Source organism: Fukomys damarensis, unplaced genomic scaffold, assembly GCF_012274545.1.
Source record: "Fukomys damarensis isolate Sample0158 unplaced genomic scaffold, DMR_v1.0_HiC HiC_scaffold_21, whole genome shotgun sequence".
Lineage (NCBI taxonomy): Eukaryota > Metazoa > Chordata > Mammalia > Rodentia > Bathyergidae > Fukomys > Fukomys damarensis.
Genome location: NW_022900933.1, coordinates 9,240,829 through 9,268,147, shown reverse-complemented (window position 1 = coordinate 9,268,147; position 27,319 = coordinate 9,240,829). Strand labels below are relative to the sequence as shown.

The following is a 27,319-nucleotide window of genomic DNA, read 5'->3' as shown; positions in this document are numbered from 1 at the left end:
TAAAAGCTAGATAGTTTATGTGGCTTGCCAAGATACTGGTAGGCCAACTGCAGAACTGGAAGCAAGACTCAGGTTTACTGCCTGGAAATACAGTGATTTCTTCACCAGATCACAGTACTAAAGTAGAACTCCTGCATATGGTTGTATGAGAGTGTACAGACACTGGATTTGTATATAATATATTAAGTAATTTTCTGGTAGATGGCAGTAAGAGTTCTGTTAAAAAAATCAGTATATTAAAATATTTGTGTTAAGGAACACATTCATCAAATTTGTGCATAAATCACTACCACCCGTTTTTCTCTCATGATTCAAAAGTTTACTTACAAATTTAGGCACTGGGTATAAGTTGCCAATTACTGACAAAAACATCTCGATTATCTGAATGATCAATAATCTCTTGAAAAAAAATAGCCTCAATGTTCCCACTCCTGGCCTTGTGACCCATCAGCACATGGTGCTAGACTGTAAGGTATATTTGCAAATAATTTCCAATGTTTGTGGCCAATACTTACAAATATAATGAAATAGATCAGAAAGGCCTTGTCATGGTACATACACATTCATACTTCTGATTTCTTGAATAGAAAGGAAAATCAGATCTAATCCCAAGGGGGTTATTCTGCTATTACCCCCCACTCCTATATCTCCTTGAAAACCTCGACACCTCAGGTCTCTTGGCCTCATTATCTACAAATCTCTCTTTTCTTAATTTAGCTGGAACAAAGCTGTGATTCTATGAAAGAAAGCAGCTTTACTAGGAAGCAAATGTGGGAAGGAAAACAAACAAAATAATTTACAAATACAAACAAGTGGTTTTAAATTGCATGTTAATTAGGTAAGCAATTTTTCTGTTGTACTAGAAAAATTTCTAGAAAAAGACCAAGTCACTTGGTCACAGATAGGTCCTTGTTCTTCTTGCTACCAGATCAGGCTGTCCAGGATCCCTACCTAGATAGCTTTCCATTGGGCCCACTTATGACCCTGTTAAGATCTCAGGCTCTTCCATGACTTTTCTCAGAAATTCAGGGCTGGAAGAAAAGTTAGAAGTTATCTACCCTCTCATCAGGACAGTGTTACGAGGTGCCATTGCACAGCTAGCTGTCCTTTAGAGCATACTAAATAATTTCTGAGCTCTGGGTGATACAGCCAAGCAGGTACTTCCAAATAATTGGAACATGTACAATAACTAAACTTAGAATCATTATACACCTGTCATCTTGCCAGTCCTTTTTAGAGATAGTCTTGAGGCTTTCTGTCTAGTTTAGAGGTTATAAGTGAATGGAGCAGAGACCAAAAGTAGCCCACAGATACATTTAGTCCCTTTAGTGTTTTTATAGATGTTAAAATTAAACTATTGCAGTTTAAAAATCTGAAGATTGTGCAAAAAAGCTGGATTTTGTCTGGAAAAATAAGAATCTGCTTAATTATGTTTTTAGGACAATGATCAGCTGAGGTTGAACAACTGCTACCCCTTTAGATATGTGGAACCCAACCTGACAACCATTTTTGTAAACCCTGAATAAACCCAACCAATTCATTGCACAGATGAAGAAAATGAAGTTTCACAAAACCATTTTGGCCCATCTACATTTAATGGCACATTCAAAATCAGAACATGATATTCAGAATCCCATTTCGTGATCTTCAGAGAACTGTTGATTTTTCTTTAGAGAACCTGAGATTCAGGGACATTACCTTCTTGTAGGCACTATGAGGAGGGGAAACAAAACTGAGAACTTGGTCTTCTCTCTTTGCTCATACCACCCTCCATTCTCTCACTGAGCCAGACATTCCTTGGGGCTGTAATCCATTAGGGAGTATGACTAGTCAGGACCGAACAGCCCCCATCATTCCTCAGCCTGCTGACCACCCCCACAGCTTGCAGTATCTGTGCTCACCACAAAGTACTGCACATTCCCAGCCTCCACAGATACTCTCATACCCAGCTGGGTTATGAACAAACATGTTGCTTTTTTTTTTTTTTTTTTTTTTTTTTGGTTAATGGCTTTTTTCTCTACCCACACAGGCATTTAGGGAATAATAGCCTCTATAGGACACTGATGTGGGAGGAGAGGTTACAAACAACAGTTAATGATGACAACAGTTACTTATGGCAGGAGGTCAGTAGGCGCTTCGAACTCTTCCTGGCTCTCTCCCAAAACATCAAATGGCCATGGTCACAGTCTTTAATACCCTTTTTAAAAAGTGCAAGCTCTGTTCAGATTGACATAGTTTTACATAAAAGTGTGGCCCTAGCCACATTCTCAAGTATAGTGACATTGATTTATAAACATCTTGGAATTCTTTAGCTTAGATAAAAATACATAGTACCTTTGTTCATTTTAACTCAAGTCCACAAATATCTTAACTAAAAACTCCCCACAGGGCTATTTGGACCCCTTTGTATCTTACAGATGCTAATGCAAAATGATAATCTACAAAAGTAATTAGTATTATGAGCTGTATGAAGAATGGAATAGTACAAGGGAATCATGCATATGAGATCACTCTCTATAGGTAGTAGAAATACAGAATCAAGATGGTCTTAAGGCTAGAAAGAGAAAGCAGGTGGCAACTGAATTATTCAGCCTTGCCACCTCCAGTCCAATTCAGTTGCCACCTGCTCTCTCTGCTTCTGACTGGCATACAGAACAAAAATGATGCACCAACGACAAATGTTCATGACAGTAAAACCAGAGTACTTTCTAAGGCTCACCGCTTTCCTGACAAGGAACTTGGACTAGGTCTGCCATGTTTCCATGAGAGAGACCACTGTCAGGAACAAGTATAGAGGCAGATTCTTCTTTGTGTTCCCCTCGTGGAACTGCACTTAGAAATCTTCCTAGCTCTTATCTGGAATAAATTTTAATGGGTGTTATAATGAAGTTCCAAAACTTATCAAACCCCACTCTATACATCCATTCTGTATAGGTCTATCAATCCTTCCACGGTGTCCTGGGAGCACAAACGAACTATCGTGCAGTTGGCTGTGGCCAAAGGGGACCTGTGTACCTCCCCTCAAGTAGGAGAGATTTATTTTCAATGAACTTGCAGTAAGGCAGAAGAGATTCTTCATGACACTATTTAGACTGCGATGTTTTTCCTCCTCATTGATTATACAGTGACTGTTTCTGCTTAAAACTAAATGACAATAATCATTCCAGGAAGTAGTTTTTAAAAATGGGCATTTTCTCTTTTAAACTTCACCTCCCCCAGAAGCCAGGCTGTTCATTTTCTCAACTTTATTAAGAGGGACTCTGGTAAATAGTATTGGCTCTAAGTAGCAAGGGAAACTAAAGGTCAAAGAGGGAAGCAACTAGTTTCTTACTCATCTAGGACACAATGAATTAAGACTGGGAGTCCATTTACAACAGGATTGAACACATTCGGTATTCTAGCTAGTGCTGTATCAGACAAGGGTGGGAAGACAGGATGGCCTTGATCAGGCCTTCATTGACTGCTCTGTCATTAATACTTACAGTTCCACTTTTTGCAGGGTGTATGTATGGGGGGAAGGGGCATTCTACCATTGAGCTACATTCCCAGCCCTCTTTATTTTGAGACAGAGTTTCACTAAATTTCCCAGGCTGAGCTTGAACTTGCAATTCTATTGCTTTAGCCTCCTGAGGAGCTGGGGTTATAGGAATACACTGTGACACCCAGCAATGTATGAAGGATCCTGTTACCCATATTCAGTGAGTTCAGGCTAATAATTTAGTTCGCAATAAGCTTTTTTCAGTTGCAGGTCATCTAACAAGGAAAACATCCAAGTCCTCTTAATCCTAATAGCAGGGCTTTTTAAGTACCAAGGTTTTGTGGAGAAAGTATAGCAGTGGTGAGCAAGTATCAGCTTTCCCAAAATGACAGAAGGAATCACCATTACATACAGTGGCTCTAAAAGCTTCTGAGAAAGATATGGTCAGCAGTATTCCTTAGTCATTCATACCTGCAGGCTTAACAATTTGGTTAGTCCTTTGCCTTTTTGTCTGTTTGAGGCTACTGGCTTAGTTATTAAGGCCAGAGTCTACACAGGGGCTATCACAGAAATAAGCCTGACCTACTTCTCCCACATTTTCTCGTTGTTACATCTTACCCTCACAGCTTCATTTCCTGTGTGACAAAGTAAGCCCCCATATGAACCAATCTAACAGATAACAACTATAAACATTCAAAAAACCCCCCAAATTGCCTGAAAGTATTGAAGATTGAACAAAACCCAGGCAAATTTTGGAGGGAAGCGGAAACTTGGAAAAAGAGACTAGCACAAGGTGAGTTTCCCAATCTTTACGGCTTTTCAGGCTGATAGAAAGATGCAGTCTTTCTGGCTAAAGAATTAGAGAACACCACAGAAATAGCAACTACAAATGCTAGAAAGTAAGAGTGGAAAACAAAGGAGAGCCAAAGCAAAATAAGTAGTGTCTTAAATCCTGGGTATAGTCTCTAACCAAATCTTGGGTTCACTAATTGAACAGTTTCTAGCTAAATATAGAAAAACTGAATTAAGATTTCAATTGCTGCCCAAAGAAGTTTATAAGTCCAGTATGGTTAAATGTCAACTAACATAATTTAAGAAATAAGCATTCTTCAGAGGAATATAACAGAATCTACAACACAAACATTTACAGTGTTCAGGACTTGATCCGAAAAAACTTGTTATGAGGGGCCAAAACAAACCACATCAAAACTACTGATAAATTCTATAAAGAAAAAATAAACAGTGGAGGTTAATTTTGAGATTATTCTGATGTTGGCTTTACCAGAAAAGGATTTTAAAGTAGTTACTATAGCCACATTCAATGAAGGAAAACATGCTCATAGTGAATAAAAAGAGGCAATCTCAGCAGAGAAGAATTAAATGCCAAGTCAAGCACTAAAAGATAAAATATCCAAAATTAAATCTTAGCCTCCATTTCAGAAACAATTCTTAATTTATTTCCTTCATATTTCTATTCTGTGGTCCTTTTGATTTTGGAACTGGGTCAACTTAGAATTGAAAAGAGACTGATTTACCTTTAGCTCTGCTACAAAGCCACAAATCAGAGCCACAGTTACTGATATTCTGATGACACGAGACATAGGAATAGCAGAGTAACTCATAATCAAAAGTACCTCTCCTTAGTTGGAGATTCTGTAACCCCTGTCCCTTTGGTGGTACTGGGGATTAAAGCCAGAACCTCACACATGCAAGGAAAACCCTCTAGCACTGAGCTATATCCTCAGCCCTTTTCAGAATTTTACTTTGAGACAGGGTCTCTCTAAGTTGCTTAGACTGAAACTGAATTTGCAATCCTCCTGAATCATCTCTTGGGTGGCTAGATTAGAGGCTTGCATTACCACACCCATCTTTTCCAGTGGTTTTTATGTGTTCCAAAACTAAATGGCAAATTGCTTACTTGACAGTATAGGTAGGTAGTTTTGCTCTTTGGGAAGGTGTGACTTGAGAAGTGAAAAGAATTTTGGGATGTTTGAAAGATTTTATATCCAGGTATTTTCACTTAGGATAAAGCGAGTTTATCTTTCTGAGATCCCTGATATTTATTATCAGGCCTGATACTAGTTCCTATGTGGACAAAGTTTTTCCTTTAGAACAAACAAATGCTATGAAGTATTCATGCAAAGAATCTGTAGGAGACAGGCTACACACAAATAGGGAGTGTTTTTATGAAGATAAAAGTGATGTTTAGAGAGAAGACATCGAACTTTTATCTTCTCAAGTGATTTCAACATGGAATTACTGAAAGGAAATAGTGGACCAGATAATCTCGAGTCTGTTTTGGGTGTCATTCTGGTTGTTCTCTCCTTTGTGCGCAAAATTCTACATACTATAAGATACATAATTCACAGAGTCAACTTCTCAACTCCAAAGATTCTTGGGATTATCAAAAACAGATGATAACAGGAAAGGGCACAAACTGATTCCTGCATACAGTGACAGAACCCTCAGTCACAAAAAGTGACAAAGCCATAATAAGAAACATTCCCGAACAAACCTGAAATGATTAGCTTTAAAAATGGACATAACAGTTTCTCCATGAATAAGGAGTATGATTATTTCATTCAAATAAAACAAACCAACAATGTCTAAAAAGAATGCAAGCTCCCAAAGAATGTTCTTAGTAACTTTGTTATGTCTAAAACTAAAATCAGTTTTCAGTATTAAAATAGACCAATGTCTCTTCCAGTTAAGGCCTGATAATCACTTGATACAAGAAACCAAAAAAAGTAAAGCTGAAAAACTACAAAACTCCTCTATTAATCACAGTCCTATTATAAATATGACCACCACATCATCCAGTGATACAAAATTCTAGAAACTTTACAAAATTCCTTTTTAAAATTTATTTTTTTGTTATCAAAGAGAATGTCCAGAAACACTAAGAATTTGTTCATGGCATTGTTTTACAAAAGTTCCTAGTGGAGAATGAATTATTTTATTTTCTAATGTATCCTTCGCTTATTAATGATGAGGTGGATGATCTGATGGAATTACTTAAAAAAAAAATCCAGACAATCCTATAAAGGAAAAAAAATCCATTCTCATTTTGAATCTGTTGACTGGAGTAAATTCAGTGGTCACAACACCACCACTGGCTAAGAATCAACTTCCCCACAGCAGGGAACTAGTTCAGGTCTTCTCAATAAGTCATATAGATCTCTCAGATATAGGCACCATGTTTGAAGTCTCACACAAAATGTCTGTGTTACATAAATTACACAATGTGGCAGTGTTTGGTTCATGGGGACATAATATTTAAAGGGCAAAGTAGAAAACAATCTGCTTGCGTGTTACATATGAGTACACCACTGTACTGTGCGTGGGTTTGAGGGCACTGCAGCCCTTGTTAAAGAGTAACTCCACCAAAAAGGTATGTCAGTTCCCAGTTGTTCATGGTTAGGTCACGGCTTTCTTCATCTACTGGTTGACTGAAGTGGTTCAAACTGAGTTCGGCTATCCATCTCTTACACCTGAGTTTTATTTCTCAGCCTCAGGGTATGTGGGGTACTTCACTGTTTCTATTTTCTCTCGGACTTTGTAGGAGGGATATAAACCTGTTCTTCCCAGTTTTCTGTTGACACCTTTAGAATAGCCATCCCAGTGATTTCCAGCCACACCAATGATATCTCCAGGTTCCATGGGAATTTCCTCTTCAGTTCGAGGCTGGTGAGGATAAATAGCAATCTGGTTGTGGGCATTTTGGCCCCCAAAATAGTAGATGTCATCTAAAGAATGAAAGTTTGCAGAGGCATCAGGATGCAGTGTTTGCATGATTTCATAAGCAACTCGACAGACCTTGGGAAAGAGTGGAAAAAAGTTTGTTAGTATAATATATAAATCACTCCTTCATAGCAATCTGAAAGCCTTGGCCAAAGACTGCCTCTAGGACTGAGAGGACTGGGAAGTAGTGGCCTCTGGTTATATGCTTTCACCCCACTTGCTATCTTATAATAGTATAAGTTATTCTTAATCTTTGTGCCTATATCTATTAAAAAACATACACACCCAAAAGATTATTACAATTAAGGTGAGGGAACTACATATATATATGTAATTTAATATATGCATTCAATTAATTTCAGTAAACATTTATTAGGAGCTATACAGTCATCCAGCCTGGGCACTGTCACACAAAAATGAGTTTCTGCCTTGAAGAAGTCAAGGTTTAGGATTAAGATTACAAATATTTAATGTAAATGCTGCTACTCTCTTTACTTCATCCACTGTTAATCACTTTTTCTTTTTTTGCTAATTTGGCACTTGGTCTAAGAACCTTTCTTGACAGAAATTTATGTAATTATTAACAATCAACTTGTACTGGCAATTGAGAAAAAAAAAGTCATCATTTCTGTTCTGAAGAGTTTTAAATGTGTGGTGTGTATAGTAGCACACTTGGACATAAACTGGGCCAGCCTTTGGGTAAGAAGCATCTGTCTGATTAGTGCCATTTTAAGGCTACTTAAAAGATTCCTCGTCTGAAGTTTATCTTCCTCGTTCATTGAATGACAACTGAAATTCCATAAACTGAGCTCCATTCTTTCAGCTTAATGCTTCATGCTAGTTAAAACTGTAACTATCTCTACAAAGAAATAACATTTTAAGCAATTACAAAACAGATTCAGTATAAAGTAAATAGGTTTCAGAAATGAGTTTCAGAATCTTTACTGAGAACAGCTGAAGACAGATGAGAAAACTCATTTTTCATAGAAAAAATTTCCTTTATATACCTGAACCAAAACCAACTCAGGTTAAAATTTCTTAAACCTTCAGCTGTGGTCATCTCAGTTAATGAAAAACTGAATGCAAACAATGTTTTTTTTCTTCTTTCTGGTGCTTCAGAAGCTAAGATGGTGGCAGGTGGTAGTGCTATTTAAAACCTTATGAAGAATCTGGATTAAGATGTAACACTCATGCATGCAATTTTTGCAACATCAAACTTTCCATTTTTCTTCCTAGCATGGACTTTCATTGTTCTTGTATTGTTTATAATCGTGAATGGTCACCAGATCATTTCTTTCTCATTGTTGCCATTTACTGTAAAATTCTTTAGAGGATAATATATATATATATATATATATATATATGAATGATAGAAAGTCTACATAAGACAATGTAAGGACTGTTGAGCACTAAGAAGATATTAAACTTGTACCAGTTTCTAACACCTTCTTCCTAGAACATAAAGCTCTCACCAGTAAAAGTTGAGAGTCCATTGTTTGTTTTATTCTGGGCTGAGATTTAGTTCACAATATTTTATGTTTTGTCAATCTTCTGGATGTATGGCTTTAGTCTTCTCCCACTTTCTAGCATGCTTGTGGCATATATAACAAAAACTGAATTAACTTTTCTTTTTTTTTTTAAGATTTACTTTTCTAACTTCAACACATGTATGAGATGTGATTGAAAACTAAAGTAAAAGATGCACTGTCATTAATCTCCCTCCAAATACTCCACTTCACTTTGAACACACACCCCACCATTCTTGCCACTTTTTGAAGCAGTTCTGGAAGTCCTCTTTTGTGAGTACAGTATCTTTGGTTGCGCAGTTGTGGCTGCCTCGATATCCTAAATAGATTTAAAAATGTTCAATGTTTACCTTTCATGGTTGTTTTGACTGTGAGGAAAAGCCAGACATCACAAGATTCCAGACTAATCAATGAGGGAGATGAAGACACATTGTAATGTTTTTAGGGTAAGGCTTTAATACATTGCAAAGTACTATTTTTGCTGGTTTACATGTAATAACTATTTAGTTGTCTCATACAAAAAAGCTATACATCAGGTACTATTGTTATTACTGCTCTTAAAAGTGAAAAAAACTAAAACAAAACACCAATAGTTAGAGACAGGCTGTGGAATTTAGAGACAGGCTATAGGCCTCCCAGCCACTCTGTGGTCACTCTTGTCCTCTGCCAGTGAAGTTGATGGCTTTGATCCTAACTGCGATCTTTTCTCATACCCTATTTCTGGGATATTTTAAAAATGATTCTAATATGGATTTATGGCAAGATATAATCTTTTATAATTCAACAACCACTTTCATTCTCATTGTAAAAATATTAAACTGTATTAAATATCTTTCTTAGAAGTATTTGCAAAAATATTGAGGTGCAAGTTAAGTCCAGAGATTGGCCACCAGTGCATGTACAGTCATTTCACAGCTGTGCTACAGCTTTTAGTAATCATATAGGACAGTGATGGTGAACCTTTTAGAGGTTTCAATGATACAAACAGCCCACTGCAACATGTGTGTCCCAGGTTCACCACCAATGAAGTAAGACATGATATATGGAGATAATCAGATTTGACAAACTGCCACTTAATCCATAAATATAAGGCATTTTTACTGTGAAGCTTTTATTTTGAACGTTAACATTAAATATTTTAGGTATTCAAGTTTATGTTGGGGTATAAAATAATGCCTCAAATGAGCAGAAATTAGTCTGCATGAACACTGTCTGACTGGCAAGGGTTTTTAGGGATAATACAGTATATGAATGTGAATCTCATTCCCTTGGATATAAATGCACTGCTCCCTTGGATCCAAGGTCATAACACATTGAGATCGATATTATGCATAAACACAGCAAAGCAGTCCAATCTTCCCCTTGAGCCTGGACAAACTTTTACCACTATAAAACAACAGAGGTCCTGACTTCTGAGTCAGAATTAGAGTTATGAGGACCAAAAATTCTCAAGTAGATATTTAAAGGAAAAAAAAAAGCAGCTGAGTGTGGTGGTGCATGTCTGTATTCCCAGTTACTCAGGAGGCTGAGGCAGGAAGAGTGCAACTTTAAGGGTAGCCTGGGCAACTTGTTGAGACCATGCTATATATCTCATCATAACCTATGCCATATACATATTTATTTAATTTTAGAGATCTATGACTAGAACAGTGATTCTCAACTAAGGTAATTTTGTCTCCAGGAAACATGGTAATATTTAAAATTTTAGCTGTTACAACATGAGTTTTGGGGATGCTATTGGCCAAGGATGCTACATCCTACAAAGCACAGTACTGTTCCTCTTAACAAAGAATTATCTGGCCCCAAATATGGACAGTGCCTAGATTGAGAAAGTCTGGACTAGAACAAGAGATTTCAGACAGGCCTAAAATCCAGACATATAGGGAAGATGGTATACGTGGGAAAGTAACTCAACTCATACATTTTAACAGTATCAGCTATGTGTGAGGTTCTAACTGACTACACAGTCTTGTTGATCATGTAGGTACATAGTTAGATTCTCAGAAATAGCTGTGAGGGACCAAGTACATCATATATACCCCTGACCACCCCACCACCACTGCCACAAAAAAGGAAAAGAAGCTTCTCAAAGATAGGATCCCCACCCCAATTAGTGTGAAACAGCAATAGTAGATTTCTTCCCAGGAACTTGAAGGCAAGGAAGGTTTTTGTTCTGATTAGCATTGCTGTTATGTGATTCCTGTTTTATATAGATGTATTTGATTATTAAATTATTTTTATTCTCTACAGAACCTTTAGCCTTTGCCTGGATATCTTTCCGAAAATCTTATCACCATCCCATTGTGACATTATACTTTGTCATGTAATTAAAAATATCTTCCATTTCTTTTTCTCTCTGAAACATTCTCCCAGAAATGATTGGCTTTTATTTTTCATGTTTTCTATGCTTCCTCTCAGCATTTAAACATGTATTTCTCACACCGATTTATATTTTTGGTAATTATTCTCTAGTTGTTTCATGTATGTATTCTGATTCTGAATGAACTATACCTTCAATCTCCCCTCTTCCCTTAGTAGTATAACTTTGCGTACAAATAGCAGCTGTTAAAATGAACTAACTAACAATATGTGTATAAATGAGAAAGGAGAATAAAACTGACAATGAATATTATATGGCTATTCCACAGATCATATAATGCTGATTGAACCACTTATAAACCACATACACCAAACCCATAACCATAATTATATGCAACAATTAAACTTGAAGAATGAATGTGATATTGTATTAAATTTAACATACAGTTTTCTTCCTTACAAATGTAGTATAGAACTTGAAAATGAATTGCATTTACTCTTTCTTCCTTTCTAAAAGACAATCAAGTGAAGCAAAAGCTTGGCATTTAAGTCTCAGTGTATTGATGTATTGAAATGGATGGACTCTGGTTACATATTACCTGTATGCAAAAATCTAAGTGTGCTTAATTACTCAGTTTCTGTTAAATGCTGTGAACAAGTCAAGTACACTGAACAACTAGCTCCATCAACTGGCTTTAGTGAAGATGTACTCAACCATGGCCTGAAAACAGCTAAGTATGCAAAGCGTTCAAATAGTCATGGAATCTCTTCATTCTCACATAAAAGGCATCCTTACTAAACATAAGGAAAACTGTACCTGAGCCATGATAACACTAAAGACATCTAGACACATGGATATCAATTTTCCTAAAGCCAATATGATAAAAAAGTACGACCATTTAAAGGTCCTCTATGCTACTTACCTGGGATGAAAAAGTACACACGAGGAAGTCTGCCTGGGATAGAAAATGTATATCCAGGATCACACCCCGAAGGGAATTTTCTGTGTACCGATTGTGCAGCCCAGCCGACCAAGAGATAGAGTTATCACTGATAAATTCATAATTGGGGTACCTAAGAAAAATCAAATTTATACATGGTCACTGCAGTCACAGTATCTTATTGGGAAACTTGCTCTTTTAATCAAGAGCTCCTCTGCAGCAGTGAGAAGCGATTCAGTTATGGAATTCAGTAAAGTACTATAGCTTCTGAGACATTTTTTGAACCTAGCAGTGGGCAGAAACCATTCTGGAATGCCCTGTGTATTAAATATTATTGGTACAACACATAAAACATGCATCAAAACATCCTTTCTCAATTCATGAAAGAGTTAAAATTTAAGGCTCCTTATTATGTTTATAACGAATGCCCTTCTAAGAGTTTATTTAAGCTGTTTTCATATTTGATTAATGAATTCTTGCTTTAGAATATAAATATGACAAAATTTCATTTAAATTTTTAATTTATAATTTGTGATAATTCAGATGAACTCTATAAATGTCTTCATTGATATTACAAGTTAATGATGCAAAGAAATTAAGAGATGAATATTTTAAAAATCTGTGAGAACCAATAGTCTACTTTCTTCTTTCTGAAGAACCACCTGCTCTTAACCAATAACAATAAAGGAAGGCCATTCTCATGAATTTGCGAAGCAAATTTCTTGCAGGTGCCCACCAAGTAATATGTTGGTAGTCTTATTTGAGATAAGATATATGTTTAAAATATTAAAACAGGTCATCTTTAAGAAGTACCACCCATTTAAATGATTCTCCTCTGAAACAGTTGTTTGGCATCTTAGTACACGAAGTGCATCTTCAGAATGAAGTGGTAAATCTTGGGCAGTTACATGAAAAGGGGATAAAAACTGTATGTACTTTATATACTTTCATAAGAATTAATACATAGTGACATAAAGTGCTTAGATGAGTATTTGATGGAGTAAATGCTCAGTATTAGCTGTGATTATTACATTGTTCACCCAAATATCCACCTAATTCTATTCTTTACTTCTTTAGATCTCTGTTCAATATCACTTCATCAGTGAGGAGTTTGACAGTATCCCTTTTACCTGCCAAATGTTTCTCTATGGTTCTTACTGTCATCTGAAATATATTTACTGCCTGTACCTACTGCCAACCTCCATCTTCTCTCATTGGGAGACATTTCACCTGCTCTATTTACTGTATTATTCTCAGCAACTAGAACACAGTCGGTAATATAACAAAGGATGAATGAGTATTCCCTAAAAGAATAGTTCTTATTTAGAAATTCTGAAATATTAGGCGTCAGTTTAAATGTCTGTCTTCCAAAGAATATTCCCCAATGGTGAAAATCCTGCCTTATTTTTGTCTGCATCACAGTACCTACCATTCCACACAATGCTGTGTGAAAAATATATCAACAAGTGAGTGCTACCTTTGTCTGGGATTTTATCCCAATCCTCTTAACAGTTGCTTCAGACTTCTCTTCATTTTATGACGACCAAGAGCTGAGCTTTCCTTTATTGCCTCTCTAATAATGACTGTTAAAGCCAAGTCTCTGAGTACTGCTTCAGACTGATATTCAATGATCATATCTATTGGGCCTTATTATCTTTGACATTTGCCCTCAGCTCAGAATTTGGGAGATAAAGAAAATGTCACATTTGTTTAAAAAATAAAACACCTAGAAATATTTTAAATATGATCCCTAAAGAGCTGCAAAGCCAGGCATAGGGCATAAACATTGATATATATCTCAATGCTACAGGGTAGAAGAGAAGGGGAACTGATAAAACCAGTTAAAGTTCTACCCTTGAATAAAGACTTTGTCAGGATGGTTGGGTACTCGTTGAAACAAAGAAAAGAGTGATCCATTTACTGAGAAATGAAACTAACATTAATGACCTTCCTAAAAGGTTCTTCTCTAAAGGCAAACCAAAAGGTACTGTGGAAGTTTCACAGGTTTTTCTCTGTATATAAAAGATGGCATCATGAGGGCTCCTAAGAGTGAAAAACAAAACAAAACAAAACATGACTAGTGGGAGAATTCCAATAACGAGCATGGAACTTTCTGTACAAATACGTTCTTAAAAAATAAAAATATAAAAACAAATATGCTTCTTCTTTCTTGCCCTCAAATACGCTGACATAGGAATTCTGCCTTGAGGTTTGAGATTGATAGTGACAAAAAATGTTTTTCTATTTTATAACAATTTATTTTTATATTCACCCACAAAGAACTAGTTTGCAATTTTAAATTAATAATAAAATTTTCATTTCTGAATCCCCAGAATGAAGGTGATACTGTTTCTGATTTCACTATTTCTGATATGTGAGTACTTCAGGACACTTCTTTAAATATGCTATAATTACTTTATATATGTATTATATTAATTATATAAATACACTTATATATTTATTTTAAATATTCTGTTATAAGGAGCCACATATTATCTTTTATTTGCCTTTGTATTCCCAGTCCCTAATGAATTAATTATACCAAATAGCTCAAGAACTAACACCAACCCATCTCAAACTCTTTTTAAAAACTGAAGATGAAGAGATACTTTCAAGTTCATTTTACAAGGCCAGCATTACCCTGATACAAAGCCAAACAAGGACATTACAAGAAAAGAAAATTATAAGCCAATATCCTTGATGAACAGATACAAAAAATCCTTCATGAGATATTAGGAAATCAATTTCAAAAGCACATCACAAAGATAATGCACTATGAGCAAATAAGGTTTATCTTAGTGATACAAGGGTGATTAAACACATATAAATCAATAAATGTGAAATACCTTATTACAGAAAGAACAAAAACCATGGTTAATCTCTACAGATGCAGAAAAAAACATTTGACAAGACTCAACATCTGTTAAAGATAAAAATTCTCAATAACAGGTATCGAAGTAATATCTCAACACAATAAAGGCTATGTATGATAAGCCCACAGAGCAAAATGTACACTCATCTGTTCAACAGAGTACTAGCTGGAACAATTAGGTAACAAAAATGGTGGGAAAAGAATCCATATATGAAGAGAGGAGGGGAAACTGTTTGGTAATGACATGATCTTTTACACAGAAAGCCTTGAAGACTCCATCAAAACTGTCAGAACTGATAAAACAAAATAAAGCTGTAGGTTACAAAACCAACATATGAAAATCAGTAACATTTCTATGCATTAGAAACAAACTATCTGAAAAAGAAATTAACAATCCCATTTACAGTACCATCCAGCAGAACAAAATAAAAAACCTAGGAGCAAACTCAACCAAAGAAGTAGAAGTTTTATACACTGAAAACTGTAAAACATTGATTAAAGAAACTGAAGACACAGATGGAAAGACAGCCTGTGTTCAAGTACTGGAAGAATTAATATTGTTAAAGCTACCTAAACTAATCTATAGACTCAATGCAATTCCTATCAAAATTCCAATGTCAGTTTTCACAGAAGTAGGAAAAAAAAATCCTGAAATTTGTATGGAACCACAAAACACCCCAAATAATCAAAGCAATTTAGAAAAAAGAAAAACCCAAAGCTATCGTAATCAGAACAGCATGGTGGTCACAAAAGCCATAATGACCAATTAAATAGGATAGAATTCCTCCCACAACAAAACCAAGAATTTATGGCCTTCTGACTTTCCCCACAGGTGTCACAAACACACAGGAGGGACAGACAGTCTGCCTAATAAATTGTGATGGTAAAACTAGATACCCAGATGCAGATGAATTAAAATACTTCCCTACAGCAAATAAAACAAATAAGAGGGTGAAGAGACACCTAGAGAATAAGAAAAAATTTGCAAACAATATATCCAGATGAATGGCAAGTCCCCTCCTCCCAAATAAGGAACTCCACAGCAGGAAAACAAATAATCATATTCAAAAAGGGCAAAAATTTGGAACAAATACTTCTCAAGAGGTCTGAATAGCTAAAAAATATATTTTAAAAATGTTTAATACTTCTAATCACCAGGAAAATGCAAAATAATTAAATTAAATAAACCCTAACGAGATACTTCCTTATATCTGTTACAAAGGTTGCTTACAGAAAGACAAAAGATAGCATTGTTGAGGATGTGGTGCAAAGGGAATGCTTGTGAGGATGTAATTAGCAGAACCATTTTCGAGTATAGTATAGAGTTTCCTAAAAAATGTAAAATAGAATTATCATGCGAGCCAGAAAGCCCATTTCTGGATGTATACATCCAAATGCATTGAATTGTATATATCAGTATGGATATCAGGAATTGTATATATCAGTAAATCAGAAATATCTGTATTTCCATATTCATTTAAGCAGTATTCATAGTAGGCAAGATATGGAAGCAACTGAAATGTCCATCAATGTAAGAAAGGATAAAGAAAATGTGACATATATATATATATAAAATGGAAGACCACATAGCCTCAAAAAGAAGGAAACTTATTTGTGACAGTGTGGATAAAATCGGAGGACATTATGCTAAATGAAGTAAGCCAGACACACACAAAAAAATACTGTGTAATCTTGCTTATACGTGGAATATAAAAAGTCAACTTCACAGAGTACAGCGGGGTTACCGAAAAAGCTGTAGTGGGTAAAGCAGGGAAAGGGGGAAGAACTGGAAAAGGAAATGTGTTCAGAGTTCGAAGTCTCAGATCGAAAGACTAAGTTTTAGTGATCTATGACACTGTATAGTAACCACAGTTAATAATGTATGGTATATATCTCAAAATTGCTAAAATAAAAGATTTTAAAACATTCCCCCAAAATGATAAGATGGGAAAGTGATGAATATGCTAATTACTTTGACTGACTCTACAATGCATGCACAGATCAAAACATATTGTTACTTTTCTAACTAATAAATAAATGACCTTTTTCTAGTTACTCGAGAAAATGGATCTAACGTTGTATTCGTTGAAAAAAGAAATCAGAACTCTACAGAATACAGCGAACTATTTAAAAACGCGACTATATAAATGACTGGGAGGAATATGTCAATATTGAAATAGTTGTTACTGCTGAATAATGGGATGACGGGTAACGATTTTTCCTTGCTTCCACTATTTACTAACTTCTACATTTTCTAATGAATTATTTTGCTGTAATCAAGGAAAAAAAGCTTAGATGCATTCAAGAACAAGTGAAAGAGTAAACAAAATTGATATTCTTTTCTTCAAGCCACAAATTCAGTGTGTTTTAAAATGAGGGAACATGTGAACTATTTCTACTTTACTTCTCTCTAATACATCTGAGCGTTAAACTGAAAAACTGAAAATTTCTTATTATTTTTTGTGCCCAAATGTTCATTTAATCCCTAACTCGTACATTAACTAATTTTGATATGTGGATGAATTTGTCTCTGTGTGTTTTACCTGCATTATAAGCTTTATTCTTAATTTGTTTCTTTTTGTCATCCCAACTGTGACACAAAAAAAGGGACAAAGAAATACATTAACTAGCCAAATAGTTTAAATGATTAATTGTCAATAAAATGCTCTCAAATTAATGGGACTGAAATAAATAAAATTCAGCATTTACGGGGTACGAACAGCTAAGTATTAAGTCCAAAGTGGATTTAATTTAGTCAAGATGACAGAAGTAAACAAGTGTTAAACACTGTGACAAAGCAATGTTCCAAGAAGGAAAACAATTCAGTTGTAGGTTCAGGTATGATTTCTGGAGGAGACGATATCTCAGCAGAAATAAGACTATGATTTCCTTCCTCTCTTGTCCCCTACCTCCATGCACATTTAATATTAATAGTAAATAAAGGCCTATCCCAGGTTCATCAGGATCCTATCATAAGACATTTCCAATTAAAATAAATGCATTGTCTGTGTTTTCATAACACCCTATGCTAATCCCATAGATGCATTACTCACATTGTAGTATAACTGTGTACTCCCTTACTAGACTGGGCTTTCATTAAGAGCAGGGAGTATCTTGCTTATAAAGGAGTCCTCAGCACCTAGTACAGTACCTGAAATACAGACAGGCTCAAAAAATAATGGTTATTGTTCAATACATGCTAGTAGAATTTATTTCTCTACTTACAAATTTCACCTTTGAATTCTTTTCCTTTTTATAGTATACATTCCAAATTTCATAAATTTTTATAAGACAAAAACAATTTATATCCATGTATTCTGTTGCCTGTAATTGTTAGTGAAGAGAGATCAAAAGGGCAAAGACCTAGTGTGCTTTATTCCTAGCAGTTCTGCATGGCTGGTTAATGTTATGGACTGAATGTTAATATCCCTTCAAAATTCGTATGTTGAATCTTGGTTTTTGGCATTTGGGAGGTAATTAGGGTTAGGTGAATTCATAAGGCTAACACCATCTTGACGGGATGAGTGTCTTCCTAAGAAGTGAAACACAAGAGAGCCCGCCATCTCTTTTTTAGCACACACAAAGAAGAGATAAAGTGAGTACACAGTGAGATGATAGTTGCCTATAAACCCAGGAAAGTGGTTTCAGAAGAAATTCTACCTCACTAGCATTTGGACTTTTGATATCCCAGCCTCTACAATTGTGAGAAATAAATTTCTGTCATTTAAGTTGCCTAGTTTATGGTATTTTATTATGGCAATTCTAGTAGATCAATAAAGACTTTGATACCAAGATGTGGGTGATGGTATTTAATGATGATCACTGGTGATGGCAGCAGTGGTACAATACATTTTGGATTTCTTCTTATAAAGCATCAGATAATAAAGTAGCTTTGATTAGATTAATAGCTATACAAATACCCAATCATTTGAATTTAAAAATGGAATCATTACTAATAATATTATAACAAGAATCTTAAGTCATGAGAATTAAGGATCCATTAAAAGAGACAATCCCACCCCAGACACACTAATTGGTCTAACTTACTTTGTTTTTGCCTCCTTTAATAAAGAAGGGTCATCCGTGGCCAAATAGACTCTTTTTTTATCCACTTGCATTCTACGTGCCAGAAGCTGAAAGTGTTCTTCAACATGCACCATGTACTCCTCAATGGGATGGAAGGCTGCTTCTGTCCCCACTTTGTCTGTGCGTCTGACATGGACTCTGGGGGAGAAATTCAGATTCTGCTGATAATGTATTCATTCATTTTTTTCAGATAGTTTATACCCCTATTTATGCTGGCATTTGGGGCAATTTTAACCAATTTTTCTTTCCTTTTTATTTTTTTGATGGAGGTTTGTTTTTATTTTTCCTCTGATAGATTAGGATTCCACTAAAGGTGTTTCTGCAACTTCCCTTTTCATTTAGCCATAAGCTATGGATACTCATCTAGACAAATACATATGGATATGGCTTCTTCATTTAAATAAACCCACAGGGTTCCCTAGAATATATGAGTCATAATTTTCTAGTCACTTTCTGGTGGATTTTCTCCCATTACAAATAATGCTGCAATGACCGTTTCTGCACAAGTATCCTGATCACATTATGCTTTAGTTTCTATGGTGTACTACCCCTGAAGTATGATTGCTGAGCTACATTCCAGCCCCTTATTTTTACTAGTTTAACAGCAAGAGTTATTTTCCCAGGATTTTGGAGTACTATCTTTGGAATCTGTGTGTTCCAGACACTTTCACTTTTCAAGACCCAAGGAGCAGCGAGCCAGAGGCTCCTCCAGATGAGGGCACGCAACATCCCTGTGACTGTGGATGCTGGTGGCACTCCAGGGACCAAGGGCTCAGGCGGTAAGCGCTATAAAGCCTGGAGTCCAGTGTGATTTGGGAAAGTGACCTTCTATGCTCAGTTTCCTTCTGTGTAGCCTGTGACTGACCAAGATTAGGCTGAGTCCAGCCCTAGAACTAGTGAATTCAAATCTCTGCCTCTATTATCCCATCAGTAAGCCATGCCTCACCTCTGATCTCCCCCACAGTATTAACTCCGTGGGGCCCAACTTTCTGGAAAGGAGTTGGCTTCATAAAGCCAGAAAAAGTAAAGCAAGCACTATACTCAATCCTTCTCCAGATAGTTCACTTACTGCTTCACTTGGCTTTGGCTCCTTCCCTCCCTTTGGATAGGCTATCAAATGCTCCTGCCTCAATCTGGCAAGAAGCCCCAGAGCATGTCTGTTTGGCCTATTCATTTTTATTTTTATAAAATAAATCAAATAATTCTAAAAGCTTAATGAGTATTTTAATATATTTTCATGTGAAACAACAGAAGGGGATAACAAGTAAAGGTTTTGAAGACTACTTTCTTACAGTGCAAGTAATTGATATAGTAGGAATAAATGGGAGATTTCAGAATTACACTTCATATTTGAGGGCAAAATACCCACCTGCTGTCCAGCAAAGAAACAGATTAAGTTTTGGGGGTCTGAGATAAAAATGATACCAGGATTCACAATTATTACAGACCATTAAAGTTCCTATTTGTAATGCTGTGATGCCAAGATTTTATTTTCTTCATTTTACCCTGCAGAGTTACTACAGCTGCTACCTTGCACAAGTTAAAGTTCTCCAGGGAAAACACAGATCCACAGGGACCATTCCTATACCACTGTTAAGACAGGAAAACCTCTTAAAAATTTTTATTATTTTAAGTTCATAGAGCCATTCCAGGTCCTACTGCTGTATTTATAATGAATATTCTTTCTGTTTTTCATTCTTATTGAAGTAAGCTTTACAGATCTCATCTGTCCTGTTTAAGAAAGCCCTAAAATTGTAAAATTTGGTGCACAGATTTACGTTGTCTGCACTGAATAAGACACAGACTTTCAGAGAATGCTCTCCCCACTTTTTGTGCTTCCCAATTATTCTAATGGGAATAAGAATAGTAACTAACAATCGTAGTTTTCTCAATTCACAGAGTCCTTAAATCTGCTCCACACCTGTTTCTAAATCACTATTCATGTGGAGAAAAAGGAAAATGGTACATTTGTTTTCCTTTAGTTTACAGCATAGGGGTAAATGCTAGCCTAGTCAAAGGCAGCTTTGCATTATGAATCTTGGGTAAGGGTTTGATTTCTTTAGGTTACTCTATCTTTAAGACTGTTCTTTCCCTTAGATTCCAGACTACAGTCACAGGAACACCTATTTTGTCATCTTTTCCTTACCATATTCTTCTTACTCACTGCTTTTCTTGGGAATTAGAATTGTTCCAAATGCTCAAAAGTGGGACAGGAAGAATGACTTCACTGAATTTCAATGAAAAGTTTCATGAGAAGAAATACTAAATATTCTTATCTCACCATCTATGTACTTTCTTTAGCCATAAAAATTAACAGGGAACAGTAACTTCTTTCTGTATAAAGATTAAGACATAAAAGATGTAAAGTGGGAAGTATGATCATTAAAAACAAAGGATATGTAATAACAGGAAGAAGAGCCAAAGGAAGAGAAGAATTTAGACAGCAGCAGAGTACTATTAAGCAATTCTTTCTGCTAAATGAACAATGGAAGAATAATCATCCTATGCCCTAAGGTGAACTCCTGAGCCTCTGTTCACTGGGACTATGAATATTAAACTACATATTTTAATGCTCATTGTACTAGGAAAAGTCATACAGTCCTGCTGTTATACATCATTGTTTGAGGGGGGGGGGAGTCAGATTCTTACCCAATAACTGGATGCTTGAAGCCAAGCTTCTTGGTGGCCTCTTCTATTTCCTTTTCCAGCCAAGGTTGTGGGCGGATCAAATATTTGACAAACTGAGATACCCACCACACTGCAGGGTCACCATGGACTCTTAGGAGTTGATCTGCGAGATCTTCTGGCACAGCCAAGGGTAAATAAGGAGGACGGGGGTGAAGACTGTCTACAATGGGGAGCTCGACCACTTGAACATTTTTGTCCTTCACTTCACCTGACAGAATATCAAAACATATCATCACCACACTATATTTCTCTACCATGTAACAAGAACTCACTCTGGGTGTATTCCCTCTCATAGCAAGTCTAACTAAAGAAGAATCACAGTTTTCACCTTACAATAATGACAGAGCCAAATTGCAGGGTGGTGTATATATAATATATATAATCCCATTATCTTAGTACCTCATACCTCAAGTTAAGGATGATATCCAGAACCCAAAATATCTAATCATATTATACTATACTGCCAGTAGACATGTACAGCTACCAAAATACTGCTTTTTGTTTTGAAATTAGAAAATAAAAGTATCTCAAAATGTCTAGATTGTCATTACAGCAAATGGCTCTTGCATTACTTTCATAACAGAGTAAAATTACTCTGGAAATACCTAAAGAGTATAAGCCAAGCATTTATACCTTTTGAAAAAGTTAAGTAATTTGAAATTATTTTTCCTAGATAAAAATAAACCTATTATAGTTTCAACTATGATAATAACAAAATCTATATTGTTTACCTGGATATTAATTTAAAGTTCAACAGAAATTTGATACAAATTTTATATATGATAATTATTTTTAGAGAATTACCTGAATACACCATTCATATTATTGTTATTCTATCAAATTTAAAATGTAACCTAATAATAAACTACAATGGAATAGCCAGTATTTCTAGAGTTTACTTTCCATATTAAAGACACAAAGATATAGGCAGAGAGATTTCACGGACATAAAATGTACTGAACTTTCAATCATAAAAATATTAGCCTAAACATACAAAAATCACTCCAGTTAAGGTATTGTCCTTGTGTATAAAAATTATAATCACAATCACTGCACCATTAAAGAAAGAACACACTTGTAGAGCATAAACATACAATATGTTTAAAATATATTTACCAGTATGAAACATAGTTTTTCTACAAATACAAGCAAAATGTTTTAAAATAGATAACCTGTGAATGTAGTCAATAAAATTAACTGCATAGCTTTTAGCTTAGTATAACTAAAAATTAAAATCCTACGTTAACAGTCTCTCTTCTGACATGTAAAACCTCTTTAATGATTCTGTGAACAAAATCCTTGAAACATGACCCTGGTTGCATGAATGGCAATAAAAATTACCGTCAGTATCGCAGTTCATTTAGGGAACCAGTTAAGAAAGAATTGGGTCCCTTAACAGAGGAGGAACTGTAATGAAGAGTGTGAGGGGAAAGAGGGAGCTGTAGTTTTAAATCAAGCTATAGAAGTTTCCTCAAAACAAGGAAAACTGGGGTGCTTTTCCTTATGTGGAGCCGATAAGACATGTATACGGGAAAGAAAAAGAATAAAAGAGGAAGGGGAAAGGTAGTTCTTTTTATAAAAAATAAAAAAGGTTCCTCTCATCTTACATACAACTGTAACTCTTGCTTTCCTTAAGTAAGAGCAAAATTAGTAAGGCTGCTTTCCTTTTGTGATTTCCTCCTAACAAGGTAATTCTAGGTGTTCAACTAGCTCCAAGTTTCACTTTTATGAAAGTCTTTTCATCTGATTACTTGGAGGTCTCTTTTCATCTGATTGCTTTAAGTTCCGTAAAGCTAGCTCTATTTACAGCTTTAACAAAGAAATAAAAATGATATCTATACCTGTAAGATAAATAACTCAGTTTATTTTGTTGATTCTTTATTTATTCCTTCATTAATTTGTTCAACCATTGTTGAACACGACAATATGCCAAACACTGTGGTAGTCAGTGGTAGTTTATGCCCTCCAAGTAAGAACATCTCAAGGTAAATTTAAAAACCATAATCAGACTAGACTGCTTTCAGGGAAAAAAACCCTAACCACACATTATCAACAAACATGCTATCAAAAAGATATGCTCAATGCTCAACTGCCTAGTATTTTTAAGAAGATATTTATATTTAGCAATGATAAAACTGGCATAGAATAAGTTTACTGCCCTCAACAATAGTATATTTAAAAATGAAGAAAAATAAAATGCTTCGAAGGTTCTTTCTTTACCTGGTTTACAATATAACATCTTTTATTCTATTGCAGTACATATTTAAAATATAATTTGGAAGAAATTCTAGAAATAACAGTCTTGTTCAGTGTTTTCTAAATTCTGGCCATTTGTACCACATTTATGATTTCTGACTGTATCATATACCACTTGAGCTATTTAATATTTTAAAAGAGGATTTACTTTTTAAAATTTAAATGAACAATCATAACTATAAATCCACTTAAACCAAAACCATGCTATTAAATCGTTTGGCTATTATTGGTAATAGAGGGCTCTGAGGCCAAGCCAGTTTTCTGTTAAAAAGAGAGATTATTAGTGAGGTTTTAAAAATTTATTTTGTTATTGAGTGAAGTGATTTTGTGCTTTGGATTCATGGCATCAAGCGTGCTCATAGTTCCCAACCTGTCTTAAGCAGCTTGTCAACCAAAGCTCACTACAGGATTTCAAAATGCACTTTAGTGCAGGGGATTTAGTTCAGTGGCACTGTGCCTGCCTGGCAAGCACAAGGTCAAATTCAATCCCCAGCACAAAAAAAGCATTATAAAGCTATTGTAATCAAAATAGCATGGTTCTAGGATTTAAAAAAAGGCATACTGGCCAATGGAATGAGAAATAGGAAAAATAAATCAAAGTACTATGGACAACTGACTTTTGACAAAGGTGCCAAGAAAACCATATATCCACATGCAGGAAAATGAAAAGACTCTTCTCTCACACCATGTATAAAATCAATTCAAAAATGTCAGATCAAAAGCTATAAAACTACTCTCTCTCTCTCTCTCTCTCTCTCTCTCTCTCCAGGGAAAAACCTCAATGACCTTGGTCTAGGCAACTATTTCCTGGATAGGATGTTAAAGCACAGGTAACAAAAGCAAATTCGTCAAATGGGTCTGTACTGAATTAAAATACTTCTGTAGATTAAAAAAAAACATCAGTAGGATAAGGAGATAATCCAGAGACGGCGGAAAATACTTTAAAACCATATCTGGATAAAAGCTAATCTCCAAAATATATAAAGAACTCAAACATTCAATGGAAGGAAAATAAATAAGCTTATTAAAAAATGGGCAAAGAATCTGAACAGATATTTCTCCAAGAAGAGGTATGAATAGCCAACAAAAATATCTGAAAATTGTTTAACATCTCTGATCATTAAGAACATGCAAATTAAAATCATAATGAGATACCACTTCATACCTGTTAGAATGGCTGTTATAAAAGGCAAAGGATAATAAGTGTTGTTGAAGATAGGGAGAAAATGGAACCCTTGTGCACTGTTGATGGCATGTAAATTAGTATAACCATTTTGAGACCTATGTATTTTTCACAAAAGCTAAGACATTTAAGCATGACTGTGCTGATCAATCAAGAGAGCCATTCTGTCAAAACTTTGACACTCTAAAATATACCCAATCAACTTTCCAATAAGAGAATGTTTTTATGTATAGTGTTATACATAAGTAAGCACTATTCATTTACAAGGAATCGGTACCAACTAATCTGAGCTTTGTACAACTTATTTCCTAGTTCATCTTTAATATTGAAATTGTTATTTCAGGGACCTATGACATTTTCAGGACTATCTCTGTAGTATGGTCTAAATGTTTGTACCCTCATCACCTCCAATTAATGCATTGAAGTCCTACCCCTTATTTCTAATACACTTACAAAAGAGATTTCAGAGAGCTTGTTTGTCTCTTCCATCATGTGAAGACAGAGCAAGAAGATAGGAAGCAGACCTTTTATCAGGCAATGATTCTGCTGGAGTCCGGATGTGGAATCTTATAGCCTCTAGAACTGTGAGAAGGAACATTTTTTATAACACTCCCCCACCCCATTTATGGTATTGTGTTACAGAGACCAAATGGACTATGGACTGTCCCTCTTGTTCTAGAAGGTCATTCTCTTTGCTAATGATGGATTGTTAGTAGACTTTCAGTCCTCTACCAGGATGACCAAATGGACTATGGACTGTCCCTCTTGTTCTAGAAGGTCATTCTCTTTGCTAATGATGGATGGTAGACTTTCAGTCCTCTACCAGGGGCACAGCGCTTTGAAAGGGGTGATTTGCATAGCTAAAAGCAAACAACTCTAGACAAGCTTCTCTTCCCTGCTAACCAATTAATAACAGTACCATATAGAAGGATTATTCTGTCATTTCATGTAATAGAATACAGGCATGCTCTAGAGCTGCTCAATTAGAATTATTCATCTTTATCAGCATCAGTAGAAAAGGCGCGTGAAGCTTAACATCTACCTTGGATGAAAGGTTCTGATGTAGAGAAAAATGTTTCAAGAGTGGGAGGATTTTGAGTGCTAGTCCATGAGCTTCTTTGGCACTTACTGTCATCTTTCTTCAGTTGATATCCAGCAACTGTTAGCACTATGACTTCAGAAAAAAGCAAAACTCAGGAGAGCGAGTCTTCCTGAAGACAGAACTAACTCATGCCACTTAGAATGGCCAAGGCAAAGAGGTCTGAAATAGGGTTAAGAAAAATCTCTGATAAGACATTACTGCCTGAAATTTAAATCTTCCTTGAGGGGAGAAGGGGATTATGAGTTGGTGGTTCCAAACTTCGAGACTCAAGTCTCCAACTGAAGTTTCTCTCACTGTCCACACAGGTAAAGAGGGGTAGAGTGGGTTTTATATTCCCTTTCAGAATTATATTGAATGGTTACAGTTGTTACATGCTGTCACATGTAACAGTTATTCTGAGAACTGTGCAAACTGCCGGCATGCAGGACCTTTTGCAGTCTGGAGTTGGCACAGACATCAACAGAAACATTCTGAGGTAAATGCCTACTGATGCAGAGCCTTGATTGTAGCACAAACTGATTGAACATATGGATTCACAAAAACTGATATGCAAATCCTTTATCACTTAACAGTTATGTAACCTTGAATAAGTTATATTTAACTTCACCCCAATTTCCTCATCTGGAAAATGGCATTAGTAACAGCATCCTACTCTGTAACATGGAATTAGTAACTTATTCAATGAGTTATTTTAAGGATGAAATGAAATGTACATATAAATCTAAGCACAATACTCGACATGGAATAATTATCAGAGAATGTTATTTCTTTATCTTGGGGTCAAATATGTTGAACAATTCTCATAAAGCAAGCTACTGTTTGATCTAGGAAGAAATTATTTGCCAAGGTATACTCTGAACAATATATGACAGCTCCCTATGTCAGTGAGTATTTATTTTCAAAGTATACCTTATCCATGCTGTTTAGCACAGGCAAAAAAACCAATGAGCATCTTTTATCCTTCATAAATATATAGTTGACAAAGTTAAAAGCCCCTGGTCACCTGAAAGTTCTAAATTGTTGTCATTCTCTTGACTGAAAATCTGTCTGTATTGAAACCCAGAATAACAGCTAGTCAGTCCAAGCTAGTAATAGCTTCTGCTTACATTACAGGAAGGGAAAGACTT

General features: G+C 35.5%; 1 protein-coding gene across 1 annotated transcript in view; it reads right to left on the bottom strand.

The window, feature by feature from the left end:
* Positions 1-6,243: 6,243 nt before the first annotated feature.
* Positions 6,244-27,319, bottom strand: part of Fut8 (fucosyltransferase 8) — a 291,305-nt gene continuing 270,229 nt past the window's right edge. The window contains exons 8-11 of the mRNA XM_010603042.3: positions 21,613-21,859; positions 18,925-19,101; positions 11,988-12,138; positions 6,244-7,294 (exon numbers count right to left, since the gene is read on the bottom strand). Coding sequence (XP_010601344.1) covers positions 6,977-7,294; positions 11,988-12,138; positions 18,925-19,101; positions 21,613-21,859 — 893 coding nt within the window. The 3' untranslated portion in view covers positions 6,244-6,976. The remainder of the gene's footprint in view (positions 7,295-11,987; positions 12,139-18,924; positions 19,102-21,612; positions 21,860-27,319) is intronic.